At 47.8% G+C, this 17,082-nt stretch overlaps 2 protein-coding genes across 3 annotated transcripts in view; one reads left to right on the forward strand and one right to left on the reverse strand.

The window, feature by feature from the left end:
* HAL (histidine ammonia-lyase) overlaps positions 1-8,744 on the forward strand; it is a 24,405-nt gene extending 15,661 nt beyond the window's left edge. The window contains 4 exon segments of the mRNA XM_047788241.1: positions 1,252-1,386; positions 5,607-5,715; positions 5,815-5,884; positions 8,299-8,744. Of these exon segments, the coding sequence (XP_047644197.1) occupies positions 1,252-1,386; positions 5,607-5,715; positions 5,815-5,884; positions 8,299-8,439 (455 nt within the window). The 3' untranslated portion in view covers positions 8,440-8,744.
* The window catches only part of AMDHD1 (amidohydrolase domain containing 1), a 22,918-nt gene continuing 13,244 nt past the window's right edge, over positions 7,409-17,082 (reverse strand). The window contains exons 6-10 of one of the 2 annotated variants that reach the window (XM_047788240.1): positions 16,954-17,078; positions 14,534-14,627; positions 13,534-13,694; positions 12,448-12,538; positions 7,409-7,889 (exon numbers count right to left, since the gene is read on the reverse strand). In XM_047788240.1, the coding sequence (XP_047644196.1) occupies positions 12,448-12,538; positions 13,534-13,694; positions 14,534-14,627; positions 16,954-17,078 (471 nt within the window). In that variant the 3' untranslated portion in view covers positions 7,409-7,889. Of the gene's footprint in view, positions 7,890-11,861; positions 12,539-13,533; positions 13,695-14,533; positions 14,628-16,953; positions 17,079-17,082 lie in introns of those variants that run through there. The other variant, XM_047788239.1, reaches the window with a different exon arrangement.

Genomic DNA, 17,082 nt, shown 5'->3' on the forward strand with positions numbered 1-17,082 from the left:
TCCTCAGATGGGTCTCACACTAAGTCTCAACACAGCCAGCAAAGCGCCCCTGAGCGTATCTTCTGTCCAGTATCTTCTATTTGCTCACCTGCTTTCTAACTAAAATAGTCCTCTAACGGGCAGCATCTTCTCCCAATAACATGGGGTGGGGGGAGTGGAATTTTCAGAGGACATGGGGGACTCTCGGGTAGCCTGGTTTGACTGTGCTTAGCTGCCCCAGCTGCCTGGCAAGTTTGCTCAGCTTGGTTTCAGCAGAGTCAAACTGATGGTTTTCTTTTGGGGGCCACTTGTAAGTTACCTTTCGGAAAAAGCCCCACCAAACCAGGTGATCCATCCAGCAGGTTTAGGGGCCCAGAACTTGCAGTACTGAAGCCTGGAAGTTCTGAGCAAACCAGGTCGAATGAGTCACCATAATTTATACTAGGTGACCTCAGGATCCCTTAGCGCATGGAAACGAACTGAAACTTCACACCGAGATCAACAAAAGAGAGGAAAAAACTCCTCTGAGTTTGACCTTTCCTGGCTTCTGAAGCTGGGGAGAAAGAACTCTGTAATCTGCATATTTAAGGTCCTTGGTCCTCTGGCCACAAATATAGCCATCCCCTGGCAATTTGTTAAAACAACAGAGGTTCAGGCCCCCCCCCCCCCGCTGGAAACTCAGCCTTTGCACTTTCACAAGATGGAGTGATTCATTTGTGCAATAATGCTGGAGAGACCCCAATCTCAGCCAGCTCTAGGATTCCCCCCGCCTCCCCTAAACATCCTCGGAGTCATCACGCCCTTGCTTCCGCCTGTGTCATCACTGACCCGTCTGACCTGTCAGTGTCCTTGCTCAAGGTGTGTGGGTCCAGCCTCCATCCTCAAACGTCACACCTGATTCCCATCCCGCCTCCTCTGGTGACATAACCAAATTGTTCTGCAGTATCTGGGGGGGGGGGCCCATCACCCCTTTCCCCCTAGTCTCCCTGGCAAGCTAAATGCTTCCAGTGTTTTCACCGTGGCTCTCAGCGTTCCCATCTCGGTCTTAGCTCAGAACTCACTATGGTTTTAGTGTCCTTCTCATGTGGGGAAAACAAAAAACAAACAAAAACACCCTTCCTCTTCCCAAAGTAACGCTAGACTGTGTGCTGCGTGGCTAATGGCCAGGCGTGCCTCGAGAGGGTACCCCATGCCCAGGGGCCCTCTGGGAGCCGGTGTCATTTTGGCAGTTTTCCTCTTAGGAACGTGCTTCCCTTCTCTGGCCTCTTGCAGTTTCTGAGAACAAGGCTCTGTGCCACCCCTCGTCGGTGGACTCTCTCTCCACCAGCGCTGCTACGGAGGATCACGTCTCCATGGGAGGATGGGCAGCCAGGAAGGCGCTCAGGGTCGTCGAGCACGTGGAGCAGGGTAAGGCCAGCCTGGGCTGCAGGCTTCGCTGATACACTGCAGGCCAGTGGTCCTCAGAGGGGGGTCCCCGCCGGCAGCATCAGCATCACCTGGGGACTCAGACACGCTAGGAAAACCAGCAGAAATAATCTGCGTTTAATGAGCCCAGCAGGTGACGCTGATGCCCGCTGAAGATTAAGGACCTCACCTGCTGGCCATGCAGTTCATCAGCTGGCTTTTTTGTTTAATGAAAAATTTCAAACATATTCAGAAGTGGAGAGTTGAGTACCATGGACCCAAAGATACATCTCATTATGATTCAACACTTAATACATTTGCTTCATTTTTTTTTTTTGACTGTTCTCCAATTATTTCCCAGCAAATCGCTATCACCGTGTTTTCGTTCTGCCTCCTTTCTTAAATATAAACACTTTTGTATCCACCACCACGAGGCCATTATCACATCCAACAAAAACCATCAAGGAGTCTCGGTATCAGCAAGTAAATGCTGCACATTTCCCAGGTATCTCGAGGTCTTTACAGTGGGTTTGGACTCAGGAAGGAATCAAGTCAGGATTCATGACCCACATTTTAAGCCTCTTTTCATTTGCAACAGTCTACTTAAAAACAGGTCAGTGTTCTGACAGAAACGGACACTCCGGTCTTACCTGTTAGCTTCTGTGGGGTGGTGCTTTTAACTTCTCTCGCCCACTGTTTTCCTGCCTCGGACCTTCGCTGGAGGAGATTTAGAGCCAAGCTTTTCGGCAAAGATAGTTCGTAGGTGGAGCCAAGTTGGCCCCACCTGCTCCTGCCTCCTTAATCGGCGCTTGATTATGTTTTAAAGAGAAATGGCCTTCTCGAGGCATTGTTCTCTGCTAAATGTTTGCAATTTAGGGGAGGCAGCTGGCTGACAAAAGAATATCCATCTTGTAAGATAAATGCGAAAGAGGGGAGTATTCTTTTTTGGGAAACTGCTCTGTTGAGATAGAATTCATATACCATACAATTCAACCCACTGAGATGGTGCAGGGACGTCGGGTTTGGTAGCGTTGTGAATACACCCTGAGTTGGGAGTCCGTGCTGCAATCGACTTTAGAACATTTCATCATCTCAAAAAGAAACCTTGAACCCCTTCCCTTTCACTCTCTCCTTCTCTGTCCGGCCTGGTTGGGGTGGAAAGACATGCGTCACTTGAGCACAGTGGATGAAACAGTGGAATAAAATGTTCTTTCTCTCTGCCCTCTTGGAAATTAGTGTCTAACCAGAGAGAAGAACATTGAGCAGCAACGGGGCAACTCTTGGTAGCACCAAACAAAATCTGGACTAAAGCAGAGCGTTCCAGGAGGCTGTCGCTGCACCTGACCTAGTCAGAGGGAAGAGAAAAGGCATTTCCAAGGAGTATTTAAGATTATGGCTTAAACAACAAATAGAGCCATCTACCTGGGGGGAGCGGAGCAGTATGAGTTTTGTAAGGAAGGGGAGGGTGTGCACAAACTCAGTAGCTCTGGGATGTGTTGGGGGTGAAGATACAAGACATCCAAGCACAGATGCCCACCTTCGGGAAAGAACCGGGGAGTTCCCGTCGTGGCGCATTGGTTAACAAATCCGACTAGGAACCATGAGGTTGTGGGTTCAATCCTTGGCCTTGTTCAGTGGGTTAAGGATCCCGCATTGGATCCCGTGTTGCTGTGGCTGTGGTGTAGGCCTGCAGCTACAGCTCCAATTCTACCCCTAGCCTGGGAACCTCCATATATAGCCCTAGAAAAGACAGAAAGACAAAAAAAGAAGAAGCTGGGGGTGGGGGGGAAGAGCTGGGATGGATGAAGGTTGGTGCTCTGCGAGAAGGCAGCTGACCCCTGCAGGAGGTCAGGAGAGAAAACCAGGGACAGGCACTTTGCATTCAGGGGAAAAGAGCACCTGAAATGTAACAGCCCCTGGCGGAAGGACGGAAACCTTATCAAAGGGGCAGCTTTTTTTTTTTTCCCCGTATTTGTAAGTTCCCCAGGCCAGGGATCGAACCCACACCACAGCAGTGACAATGCTGGATCCTTAACCCACTGAGCCACCAGGGAGCTCCCCAGCTTAAGAAGCTCAGGGCATCAGAGATCTGGAGTAAGATCTGAAGCCCAAGAAACAAGCACAGACATCTCAAGGCCCAGGGGGTGGGAGGGGAGAGGGACGAGGATGCTAGGTCAGGAAAAGCAGTCTGTTCTTTTTTTTTTTTTTTGTCTTTTTAGGGCTGCATCTTGGGCACATGGAAGCTCCCAGGCCAGGAGTCGAATCAGAGCTGCAGATGCCAGCTTACACTGCAGCCACAACAACGCTGGCACCACAGCTCACGGCAACGCCGGATCCTTAACTCACTGAGCAAGGCCAGGGATTGAACTCAAGTCCTCATGGATACCAGCTGGGTCCATTACCGCTGAGCCACGACGGGAACTCCACAGTCTGTTCTTAGTGAAAGGAACACAGGTAGAAATTAGCCTCAGATGTCAATAAAACGAATGGCATCCATTTTTAAAACCTGGAGAACATTCCTGCAATATTTTGAAGTGGAACTGATACTCACTTGCTCAGGATGGTTTTAGTTCATATGAATCATACTCTGTTGAGGTGAAGAAAATATTCATGTGAAACCTGAAGGTATTTCCATGCCTCTTAGGATATTTTAAGTGTATTTCGTGTCTGGGGGAAGGTGGTTATTCGGCCACTGAACATCAGCTTATTTCGAAATAAATGAGAATCATAAAAATCCAGGTAAATCGAGGCACATGGCACCCTTTGCATTTGTAACAATGAAGTACATGGTTTTTAAATCCCAAGTGATGGCATGAGGGAGAAGTGATGGTTGTGGATAGCAACCAAGAGCCTTCAACAAAACGCTGCGGAGGTGGCGACCTAAGGGCTTCCTGACGTGTTGCACGTTTATCTTGCAAACTCACCCAAGAAGCTGCCTGTTATATGCAGGAGCAAAATCTGCCACTTTCCCTGCTCATGTTCTCCAACCAAGAGGCCGGGTTTGCGCCATACGGGTAGGGGAGGAAGTGGGAACCATCACCCAGTTCTGATCCCGAGTTCCGGCTCCGCAAAAGAAGTGTAAGCACTTAGTTCATGAGATGTTTGACTTCACCAAGTTCCCAGTTGCTTACATGTAAAGGGAGGGGACTGGCCTAGAAGGTATGACATTTCTTCCGGGTCCAGAATGGATTCAGTAGCTTTATCGTTTCTCCTTGTGACCTGGCTGTACTCAGCAGTTTGTAACATGCTTCCTAAATTTTAGGATAAAAAGTCAAATTGGGGGGGTGGGGTGTTGTTGTTCTTTTTTTGTTTTGCTGTTTTTTGTTGGTTGGTTTGTTTTTGGCCATGCCTTGGTGTGTGGAAGTGCCTGGGCCAAGGATTGAACTTGCATCACAGCAGCAATCCAAGCCACTGCAAGGATAATGTCAGATCTTTACCCCACTGCACGACAGGGGAACTCCTAGAAGTCGAGTGTTTTTAATACTTCCTTTCAGTTAACTGCTTTGAGCGGCCTGCTCAACTTTAAGCTTCTAAAGTATTTTCTTGGCAAATAATGGCATCCAAAGTGCTTTACTTTTGAATTATATTTCTGTAAAAAAAAAAATTCATTAAACTGTATCAAATACAGAGATTTGTAGATTTCATTACTCAGAAGTGGTTGCAAGGTATGATACATACCATAAGAGTTTGTAGCTAGGAAAAGACAGTGCCAAGATTGTCTTATCAAGAAACATAAAGCTGGCAAGATATCAAATTCTAGAATTTCAGTTTTGGTGGATTTGGGAGCCTTTGAAGGTCTGAAGCAGACATTAGAGAGTTAGTCTCAGGGTAACCAAAGACTCTTCTGCACATTCACTGGCTCCTTCAATCCTTTACTGCGCCAGGTAGTAGTATTTCAGGACCTAGGGAACAGCAAGACTGAAAACAAATTGAAATTTACACAAAGGTGGAAATAGGAAGCAGGTCATCCTTCTTGATCGGAAGGGGAAAGCTGAGACATTTACCTGAGAGCCTCCCCTTCTTACCATTAAAGATGCAGCCAAGGGGTTAGAAAAGCAGATTTGAAATGGTAACCAAATACCAGGGCAGTTTCATTCCGCCAATGGCCTGAGAACCAACCACCTGTTAGTTGGCAGGCGATGGCCATCAGCTCGCGAGGGGTCCGTGCTCCTGGAGCCTGAAGTCAGACTGTAACCAGCCACCTGCCTCCCTCCTTGTTTCAGTGCTGGCCATCGAGCTTCTTGCCGCCTGCCAGGGCATAGAGTTTCTGCGCCCCTTGAAAACCACCACTCCCCTGGAGAAGGTCTATGACCTGGTGCGCTCTGTCGTCAGGTAAAGTCACACAGGCCCCTGCAAAGTGACGCCCTTTCAAACCTGTGAACTCGGGCAGCGGTTAACGTTGGCTGATGGTTTGATGCGCTTTCTCTGTAGGCCCTGGATTAAAGACCGCTTCATGGCCCCGGACATCGAGGCGGCGCACAGGCTCCTCCTAGAGCAGAAGGTAAGCTGGCTCCTTGGCTTCTTTCTTAGTGTGAGGTTGTCGTGGGGAAGCAGAGAGGGCGTGGGGAGGGGGGAGAGATTGCCTTCTTTTGGTTCCTGGCTCTTCTCAAGAAGCTACTTGATAAGCTCCTGAGTGTCCCGTGTTGCACCCAAACATTGGCCATCGAAGGATCAGAAGCTGAAATGAATTCTAAATGGAATTTGGGGGCAAGTTTTCATGGGGAGAAAATAAGATGAATTCCACTTTCCTCCCCGCCAAAAAGATGCTCTTTTATTCAGTATTACTTTCTCTTCTGTAATACTGTCACCACCACCAGCGCCTGGTCTAATGACTGAGTGGGCCTGAAGAGAAAACACATCCCAGGTTCTTATACAAAAGGCACTGGGGTGTGTCCAGTGCACTGGTGTGTCCTGCCCACCACCGGGGGCGAGATATGGTTTCTTCTCTTCACCGCCTCTTTCCTCTGGCTGCACTGACAATGGACTCTCCTAATAGGGGCAGATGGCGAGCATGTGGACTCATTTTTAAAATATATTTTCGAGGAGGTCCTGGTGTGACTCAGTGGTAACAAACCCAACTAGTTTCCACGAGGGAGCACGCAGGTTCGATCCCTGGCCTCACTCAGTGGGTTAAGGATCCAGTGTTGCCATGAGCTGTGGTGTAGGTCGCAGACGTGGTTGGATCCCACGTTGCTGTGGCTGTGGTGTAGACTGGCAGCTACGGCTCAGATTCAAACCCCTAGCCTGAGAACCTTCATATGCCAAGGGAGCAGCCCTAAAAAGACCAAAAAAAAAAAATTAAAGTGCTTTAAGCCTTTTGTAGTAATGTGTAGGTATCATGCTCCCTAGATTTGCTTGATCTCCCCTGAAAGCGCTGCTCTGTTCTTGGGGCATGATTTTTTTTTTCTTTTGACCCTCACCCCTGTCATCCTAAGTATTCCCTGCACCCTTGAGGGGAAAGCCCTTACTTGCTGCCAACTTTGGTGCTAGGAGAGAGGGGTGAGATCAGCCTTTTTTGAAATTGAAACGTGATTGACATAGATCATTACATTAGCTTCAGGTGTACAACCTAATGATCTGATATTTATATGCTGTGAAATGGTCACCCCAGTTAGTGCAGTTAATATCCATCGCCATGCTTAGTTATGCTTTTTTTCTTGCACTAAGAACTTTTGAGATCTATTCTCTTAGCAACTTTCCAAATCTACAATATGCAGTATTATTAACATCATCACCCAGTGATGCATTGCAGCTCTGGGATTTATTTATTTTACAAGTGGAAGTTTGCACCCTCTGACTACCTTCACCTCCTTCTTCACTCACTCCCCTCACCCTCTGCCTCAGGCAACCACCAGTCTGTTCTCTGTGTCTATGAATCCTCATCTGAGATATTTGTCTTCCTCTGCTTGACGTACTTCACTTAACATGATGCCCTCAAGGTCCAACCGTGTTGTTGCAAATGGCAAGAGTCCCTTCTTTTTTATGGCTGACTAATATTCCACTGCATATATATGTGTGTGTATCTCACAATTTCTTTATCCATCTAGCCACTGATGGACACTGACATTGTTTCTGTGTCTTGGCCATTGCAGATAACACTGCAATGAACATAAGGGTACAGATATCTTTTCCAGAAGGTTCGCTTTTGAAAGAATATGTTTTCGAAGGTAATACAAAAAAAAATAGGGAATGCTCCTTCCACTGTCAGCAGCAATCAGAAAAGCAGCAGCTATACATCAAAAACTGGGCCTTCATGTGAGAAGATGTTATGCTGGAAAGAGAATAGGTTGGGGGGTGGAGGGAAACACTAAGCAAGGGTGAGAAGCAGTGCTGCCCCAACGGTCAAGTGCACGTGAATCTCTGGGGATCTTGCTAAAAGGCAGATGCGGAGTCGCTGGGCCTGCAGTGGGGCTGACATCCTGGCTCGTCCCAGGGGGACGCTGATGCTGCTGGTCCAGAGGCCACGCTCTGAGTAGCAAAGGTCCAAAGAACAGAGCACCTGTGTCCTGGAAACAGAGCAAGAGGAAATCCTCTTATCATTGAGGGCTTGCCTTAGAAAACACACAGGCCCGCCCCGGGGAAACTTTCCTTAATTCTATCCACACTGAATTCCTGAGGTTTTGTTTGTTCCCTGGCTTGTTTGGCTTTAGAAGAGTAAGCAGCTGAAACCCTTTGTGCTAACATTAGAAAAGTTTTGGACTTTGTGTTTTAAAAGGTGTTTTGAAAAGCAACCAAAGACCAGTTGACACAGGTCATGTGTCAAATGGCTTCTTATAAAAACAGAAGAAAAAAAAACCACACAAACAGCTGCTCTGTATCTAGTCAGGTAGAGATAATGCGACTTCAGATGAAGCCGATGTTTAATGGCTTGTGCAAACCAAGCTGTCATCACTTTGTTTTGTGCTTGCATCTCAGGTTTGGGAAGTGGCTGCACCATACATTGAGAAATACAGAATGGAGCATATTCCAGAATCAAGACCTGTCTCTCCAACAGCATTTTCACTGGAATTTCTGCACAAGAAGTCCCCCAAAATCCCAGAGTCCGAGGATCTTTAATGCGTTCCGCCGTGGCTTAGCACATCTGATGGTACTTAGTTTCAAAGCAAGCAAACAGTATCTTGCTGAAGAAGAGACCTGAGGACTTTCTAGTGGATCAATCTATTCTATAGTCCAGGTCCTCTAATACCTGCTCTAGTTAGGCTGGTGACAGTATTACATTTACTAAATCTAGTCCCGGGTTCTTGTTGAGCTGGTTAGAGACACCCCTGGTGTTTTCAGACGATAGGAGTTTTCTTGTTTCTTCACCATATCAAAAGGCCACTCACTCTTAAGGGTGAGAAGAGCAACCACCACTGCATGGTTCTTTAATTCTTTTTTTTTTTTTGTCTTTTTGTCTTTTTGCCTTTTTGCCTTTTGAGGGCCGCTCCCGCAGCACATGGAGGTTTCCAGGCCAGGGGTCCAATCGGAGCTATAGCTATTGGCCTACGCCTGAGCCACAGCAACACCAGATCCTTAACCCACTGAGTAAGGCCAGGGATCGAACCCGCAACCTCATGGTTCCTAGTCGGATTCATCAGCCACCGAGCCACGACAGGAACTCCAGGTTCTTTAATTCTTAACATCAGATGAACTCAAATCTAGACGGCATTCTTTTCCAAAAACATTGTACTTTCGTCAATCTTTTTGGGTTTTTTTTTGTTTTTGCTTGACAAGCTCTCCACTAGTTAACTTTGACTGACTGACCCATGCCAAGATGTGACAAATGTTCCTTACTGTGTCTTCATAAACAATCCTTTTTAGGTCATGATTTGGAAGCCTTTCTTTCTTTATTAATTGAACCCTAGTGAAGAATAATCAAGGGAGTTCCTGTTGTGGCTCAGGAGGAACAAGCCCGACTAGTATCCATGAGGATGTGGGTTTGATCCCTGGCCTTGCTTAGTGGGTTAAGGATCCTGTGTTGCCATGAACAGTGGTGTAGGTGGCAGACGAGGCTGTGTTGCTGTGGCTGTGGTGTAGGCCAGTAGCTGCAGCTGATTTGACTCCTAGCCTGGGAACTTCCATATGCTGTGGGTTCAGCCCTAAAATGAGAAAAAAAAAAAAAAATTGGTCAATAGGTCAATAGGAGACGTTTGCATAAAGGAGTGAAGGAATGAATATAAAGATTGCTATTGGAGTGGCTCTTATCAAAATGTGCATTTCATATTTATCAAATGTCACTACAAATATCAAAAAAAGAATTCAGGCGCTTGAACTGGAGTGGGGGGTTCATGTTACCACTGCCTTCCTATGTGTTAGGAAGCTATTCACATTCTTATAACCCTGCCTTGAGGAGGCCCCTCATTTCACTGGTTGGGGGTCTGGTGTGCAGAGGTCAGGCAGCCCCTCCCTGGGGCGGTAATCATGCCAACAAGGCCCTAATGACAAAGGGCAGATGGGGCCCTAGGACGTTACCCAACCTGTTCCCTCCCCGCCAAAGAAGATAAAGAAGCTCCCGGAAAGGCTTAAGTGGAATTGCCTGGATGAAGGGTGAGTCATGTGACTTCCTGGCTTCCTAAGGCTGTGCCTTTGCACACACCAGTGCAAACAGGAGCAAGGCACTCCACGGGCAGGAGCCTGCAGCCATGGCTCTAACCACTGCGGCTGGTCAAGAAAAGGACACACATGCTTGCCCACTTGCCCAGGCACAGCCTAACATGGGTCCAGCATGTATTTCACAATAGAGTCTTCTGTTTTTCTAAGAGTTTTATGGTGTCATGACTTTTTTTGGGGGGGGGGGGGTCTTTTTTTTTTTTAGGACCACACCCGCAGCATATGGAGGTTCCCAGGCTAGGGGTCGAATCGGAGCTACAGCTGCCAGCCTACACCACAGCCACAGCAATTCAGGATCCAAGCCATGTCTGTGACCTACACCACAGTTCACGGCAACGCTGGATCTTTAACCCACTGAGCAAGGCCAGGGATTGAACCTGCATCCTCATGGACTCTAGTTAACCCACTGAGCCACAGTGGGAACTCTGAGAAAGGCTATCCTAACTGTAGTTAATTACATTTCTAAACTATTTCATCAGTGAATGTTAACACTGTAGAAAATGCCTTTAGGAACTAGGATTGACTCACATGCTTTGTCTCTCTTTCCCACTGAGGAGCAGCAAGAGTTAGAGGATCCCGACTTCTGCCCGGTGAGCTCACCTGGGCTTCTTCACCTGCCGCCTCAGGGCAGCCAGAGAGCAAACCCCAAACCACAAGCATCCACTGTGCCACATTTGCTAAAGGCCTGTTGGCCAAAGCAACTCACAAGTCAAGCCGAAGCCAGTTTGGGAGAGGAACACAGGGGCGTGTGATTTGGGGGCTCTTATTGTCAGGACGTGCCATGTGCATAAAATTCCATACATCACCTGAACCATTCCAAAGAAGCTACTTGTCATTACCTGTGTCTCATTTCTAAATCGGGCCACTGAATTATTCTCTCTTCATTAAACCTTCTAATTGTCGCATGCATTGCAGAACCGTTTTGCACTTGGGGGATCATGTGGGCTGAATGTCTTAATTTATTTAATGTAAACACTGAAATTATACCAAAAAACAAAACCAAATAAGAGCTAGAGGAAACACATAAGGTGCAGGCTTGGTGCAGGGGCAGCTGCAGGAGCAGGCCTGGTTCATCTCGAAGGTGTCCTGTTCCCTTTCCTGGGCGATTAGTCCAAGAGACAGCAGAGGTTGCCAGTGAGACAGAGAATTTGATGGGAGGCTTCAAGAAAATGCTTTCTCTCGGAGCACCTATCATAACTCAGTGGAAATGAATCTGACTAGCATCCATGAGGACTCGGGTTCGATCCCTGGCCTGGCTCAGTGGGTTAAGGATCCGGTGTTGCCATGAGCTGCGGTGTAGGTGGCAGACTCGGCTTGGATGCCGCATTGCTATGGCTGTGGCTGTGGGGTAGGCTGGCAGCTGCCGCTCCAATCGGTCCCTTAGCCTGGGAACCTCCATATGCCATGGGTGCAGCCCTAAAAAGACAAAAGAGTAGTTCCCGTCGTGGCGCAGTGGTTAGCGAATCCGACTAGGAACCATGAGGTTGCGGGTTCGGTCCCTGCCCTTGCTCAGTGGGTTAAGGATCCGGCGTTGTCGTGAGCTGTGGTGTAGGTTGCAGACGCGGCTCGGATCCTGCGTTGCTGTGGCTCTGGCGTAGGCCGGTGGCTACAGCTCCGATTGGACCCCTAGCCTGGGAACCTCCATATGCCGCGGGAGCGGCCCAAGAAATAGTAACAACAACAACAACAACCAAAAAAAAAAAAAAAAAAGAACTGAAATTTGTTTGCTTGGTTTTGGCCATGCTCGCATCATGCAGAAATTCCTGGGCTGGGGATCCAACCTGAGCCACAGCAGCAACACCACCAGATCCTTAAGCCACTGAGCTACCAGGGAACTCCAAGAACTAAAATTTGAAAAGTAGAAACAAAATAGGAATTTTTTTTTTGTCTTTTGTCTTTTTAGGGCCGCACCTGCGGCACATGGATGTTCCCAGGCTAAGAGTCGAATCAGAGCTATAGCTGTCAACCTACACCAGAGCCACAGAAATGCGGAATCCAAGCCACGTCCAAGACCTACACCACAGCTCATGGCAACGCTGGATCCTTAACCCACTGAACGAGGCCAGAGATCGAACCTGCGTCCTCGTGGATACTAGTCAGATTGGTTTCTGCTGAGCCACAGTGGGCACGCCCTAAATGAGACTTTTATGCTGTGTCAACCTATTGGCCGATCTGCTTTTCCCCACAAAGGCATGTCTGTGATATGCCGTCATTTTATTCATCTTTGGAATATTTGCAATGATTCCCTGTGAAGGGGTTGCATGTTTTGAGATTATCCTCACAAATGGTTTACTTGTTTATAGGTCCGGGTGCACATGTTAAGACAAGTGAATCCCTTGAGTTTTTCAAGTGGGTTAACAAAACACTGAAACATATTTAAGTAACACCATCCTGGTAAACCGCGAAGGTATTCCAACTTGCAATGTAACTATGGACTTTCTATATAGTCAAAGAGTCTGCTCTTTCTTTACAGACCTATTGTTTTTTATAGACGACTTTTCCTTTAACTATAACATATTCGATTAATTCATGATGGCCTCCAAACTGGTAAATCAAATGCTCCCATCTAGAAAGAAATCAAACATGACTTTAATGCATACACGTCCAAACGATTCATTTGTCAACAACTATTACTTTCAAAATACATTCTCTGAAAATGTCTCTGCACTTAGTCATTCATACGTGGGCTTTTTAAAACGGCAGAGCAAGATGATCATTAGTCTATGTGCTAAATCAAATAGCGTTTACCGATATGATTAAAGTATTTGATCTCAAAATCTTTGATTCAATGAAGTGACGCGCAAATGGTCACATCAGCATTACTTTCAATAGGGACAGTGGCTTATGACCCTGGAGAGCAGAGCTATGGAAGCTCTCCCTTCAGCTGAACACAGTGTCCAAGGGCTGGGAGAGGCTTGCGAGGGTCCAGACCCCATAGGATTCACAACTGGAAGATTTAGAATGACAAGACTCAAAGTGTTGCGTCAGAGGCCCAGGAGGCAGCCGCACACAGTGGGTGACTCATACAAAACCAGGTGCAGGAAAACTGACGCAAGGCCTTTGGGACCCAGGAGGAATGAGAAGTCAGACAGGCAAAGACTCAGAACCAGGGTGACGAGCCAGAGGGGGGACCTGCGTGGCCCAGGGCAAGCAGAAAAGGTCAGAATCCGAGAAGAAAAACAAAACCACATGCCAGAGGGCACACTCCGAAGTCCAGGTAAACAGAGCAGAAACCTGGAGATCCGTGAACGACAGAAGACGGACGGAGAGACCAGAAAAGCTGGTCACCTTCCGGGTGACTTTGCTCGGAAAGGGGCGACACTAGCTGTGTCACAGAACCCCTTGGTTGTGCAGCAGAAACCATCACAACGTTGTCACTCAATGTGCTGCAACCAAACTTTACAAAATGGGGGAGGGGGAGAAAGGGGTGACACTGAGAAGCCGGGGCAGCTTCTGTGCTTACACAGAGCCCGACACGACGAAGCAGGGGAGAGTGGGTAAAGCCGGGGTCCGTATCACGGGGGGCACACAGCGCAATGGCTCAGCGGGGAGAACACGCACCTGGATGAATTAATGATGATGAGATCGCCCTGTTTGCCAATTTCCAAAGATCCGTGAGTGTGAGACTTTCCCAGGGCATAGGCGGCATTGATGGTGGCCGCGGCCAGGGCCTCAGGCATGGACATTCTCATGTTCACACAGGCCAGATGCATGACCATGGGCTGCGAAGGGGAGAGAAGAGCATTGGAGACCAGTGGCAAAATGCCAGCTGCCACCTAGGACGTTTCTCAACACAGCACAACAAATAATGATAATTAAACATTTAAGTGGAACCGGCTGAATTAGTAATGACTAAATTTTCCCGTAAAGATTCTTATGCCTTGGAAAAGATTTATTATAGATGGTACTTACCCTCCCACCCCCATATGTATTTAATTTTTATTTGCACCTTGTTCACTTTCACACTTAATTGCTAAAACTTACTAAAAAAAACTTCTTTGAGTTTACGCAATTCTGAGAGGGGAAAGAGGTTACTGCAGAACCACAATGTCCCAGGCTGCCTCGAAGAATCACAGAACCTTCTTTCTCTAAGGCTGGAGGCATTCGAGTGGCATAGAAATGGCTAATTAGGAGTCCCCGTTGTGGCTCAGCAGGAACAAACGCGACTAGTATCCGTGAGGATGTGGGTTCAATCCCTGGCCTTGCTCAGTGGGTTAAGGATCTGGCATTGCCATGAGCTGTGGTGTAGGCTGCAGACACAGCTCGGATCCTGCATTGCTGTGGCTGTGGCATAGGCCGGCAGCTACAGCTCCGATTCGACCCCTAGCCTGGGAACCTCCATATGCCACAGGGGCAGCCCTAAGAAGACAGAAAATAAAAAGAAAAAATATTTTTAAAACAGAAATAGCCAATTATACTGGTGTCTATACTTTTCTTCTTGTTGGACAGGAAAATATTTTTGGATCTTTAATACATTTTAAAAGTGAGTGAAATCTTTTTACATTATACGCTTGGTAGAAGTTTCGTCGTCTGCTCCGAAAGGCACATTAAAAATAATTACCATTGAAAAACAATATGCATTAGGGTTGAAATCGCTGCCCAGAGCGACTATTACCCCTTCGTCTAACATCTTCCTGGCTCGAGGCTGCTTCAGTCTAGGGAAAGGGAAAAAAAACCATGTCAGTCTCTAAAAGTGGAGCGTTGGCAGAGTAGAAGTGCAGAATGGAAGCAGACTGAAGCTAGCCATGCCCTTTGGGTTCTGGAAGAAGAAACAGAAACTCAAGGTTAAGTGATTAGCGGTGGAGTCAGTCAAAACCCCAGGACTCCTGATTTTTAGCATCCTGCTTTTGACATCACTGGGCTACGATTAACTTCTTTAATCTGGAATTATCACGACCATCTTAAAATATATTCAGAGATTCTTACAAAGGAAGAAAAAGACAACATAACACTATTTTCAACTGTAGTAAACGGTTTTCTCCTCCCAAGTATAACCAAACAATGAGGTTTACACAATGCATTGTAGATTAACTTCCATCCTAAAACCATCCCTCAAGTGAAAACCACGTGCCAGGCACGAGAACCTCAGTCATCCTTGAGGCATCTCTCACAGTCACATCCGACCCATCAGAAAATCTTGTCAGCTCCATCTTAAAACCATATCCAGAATCCGGCGCATTTTCCTACCCCTCCGCCAACTCACCATCATCTCTTGCCGGGACATCTGTGAAATCATCCTAACTGGCTTTGCTGCTTCTGCCCTCCAGCCCCCTCAAATACGTTCTCTAGCTAGCAGCCAGAGGCATCCCTTAGAAAAATCAGTTAGATCATGTCTCTGTGCTTTTACCAACACTCAGCGGCTTCCCCGGGGCTTTCTGTCTGCACCATGAACTTGGCCTTTCAAGAGCTGTGCCTCCTTCTGGCCTCATCTCCTGCCTCTCCTCCTTGCTCAAGCCTCTCTGGCCTCAATCTTGTTCCTTAAATGCACAGGATGCATTTCTACCACTGCCGGTGATTTTTTGTTCTAGGGGGCTGTTCTGTGCACTGTAGGACGTCGAGCAGCCTCCTCGGCCTCTACCCACTAGATGAGAGCAGCACCCCTTGTTGTGACAACCAAGAATGTCTTCGGATATTGTCAAACACACCCTGAGGCACTGTCCTAAGGCCATAACTGCAGTCACATCCCCCACTCCAAACAAAACCATGTACCCCAACCACACAGAAGGCATCCGGTCCTAAGAGGAAATAGGAGTTCCCATCCTGGTTCAGTGGTAATGAACCCAATCAGGATCCATGAGGATGTGGGTTTGATCCCTGGCCTTGCTCAGTGGGTCAGGGATCCAGTGCTGCTGTGAGCTGTGGTGTAGGTCGCAAATGGGCTCGGAACCTGCAATGCTGTGGCTGTGGTGCAGGCTGGCAGCTGGGGCTCCCATTCGACCTCTAGCCTGGGAATTTCCATATGCTGCAGGTGTGGCCCTAAAAGGCAAAAAAAATAAAAAATAAAATAAAGAAAAACAGAAAAAAGAGGAAATAAACTGCCTCCTAACTGCTGGCCCTTCTAACCACAAACTTGATGGTGGTCACGGAAGTGGTCCAATGAGTCAGGAGACCTGAGGTCTCACGGTTGGTAGCACTGGGGCAATGGCAGCCATAAACATCGGGCCACGTGGACGTGATCCACGAAGGGCACACAGCAAAATCCCTGGGGAGATGCCACAAACTCTCCTTAGACCTCTCCTCTTTCTTCCCATGCCCGTGGTTTATGAGAATTATAGTTCGCACCTGCATCCTCTTAGAAAGTAGCTCATTCAAATTCGGAATGCTGTGAAATATCCCGAGCAGCTTACGCCTAGTTTTAAAGTGTACCACTGTTTTCTAATTATAAAAGCAATACACATGGATTTTTTCAGTTGGAAAATTCCAAAAACAAAGAAGAAAGAAAAAGAAAATCTGGGAGTTCCCGTTGTGGCGCAGTGGTTAACGAATCCGACTAGGAACCATGAGGTTGCGGGTTCGGTCCCTGCCCTTGCTCAGTGGGTTGGGGATCTGGCGTTGCCATGAGCTGTGGTGTAGGTTGCAGATGCGGCTCGGATCCCGCGTTGCTGTGTCTCTGGCGTAGGCCAGAGGCGACAGCTCCGATTCGACCCCTAGCCTGGGAACCTCCATATGCCGTGGGAGCGGCCCAAGAAATAGCAACAACAACAACAACAACCAAAAAAAAAAAAGACAAAAAAAAAGAAAAAGAAAATCCACTCGCCCCGATAATCCCATCCCTCAGACACAAGTTGGGTCTAAGCTCTTCCCTCGGGGTAAGTCATGGGAAACATCACCCTAGAAGAGGCATCTCTCAGGAGCTGGGTGTTCGGGAGCTGCAGGTTGAAGGGCTGTAAGGGTGATGAAGTAACACGGGGGCGTCTCGGGAGTCTGGGTCTTCACAGCTCGTAATCGCAGCTCTTGCATGAGGGTGAGAAGCAAGCTCACCTCAGCATGTAGGCAGTGGTGGGCAGGAGGACGGCAGCGCATCGGGCTGTTGCCATGGCAGCGATGCCCTCATCACTCACTTCTTCAAGGTGACTGACTGCCTGCGCTCCCAGTTCCGCCCCGAGCTGA

Source organism: Phacochoerus africanus, chromosome 7, assembly GCF_016906955.1.
Source record: "Phacochoerus africanus isolate WHEZ1 chromosome 7, ROS_Pafr_v1, whole genome shotgun sequence".
Classification (NCBI taxonomy): Eukaryota; Metazoa; Chordata; class Mammalia; order Artiodactyla; family Suidae; genus Phacochoerus; species Phacochoerus africanus.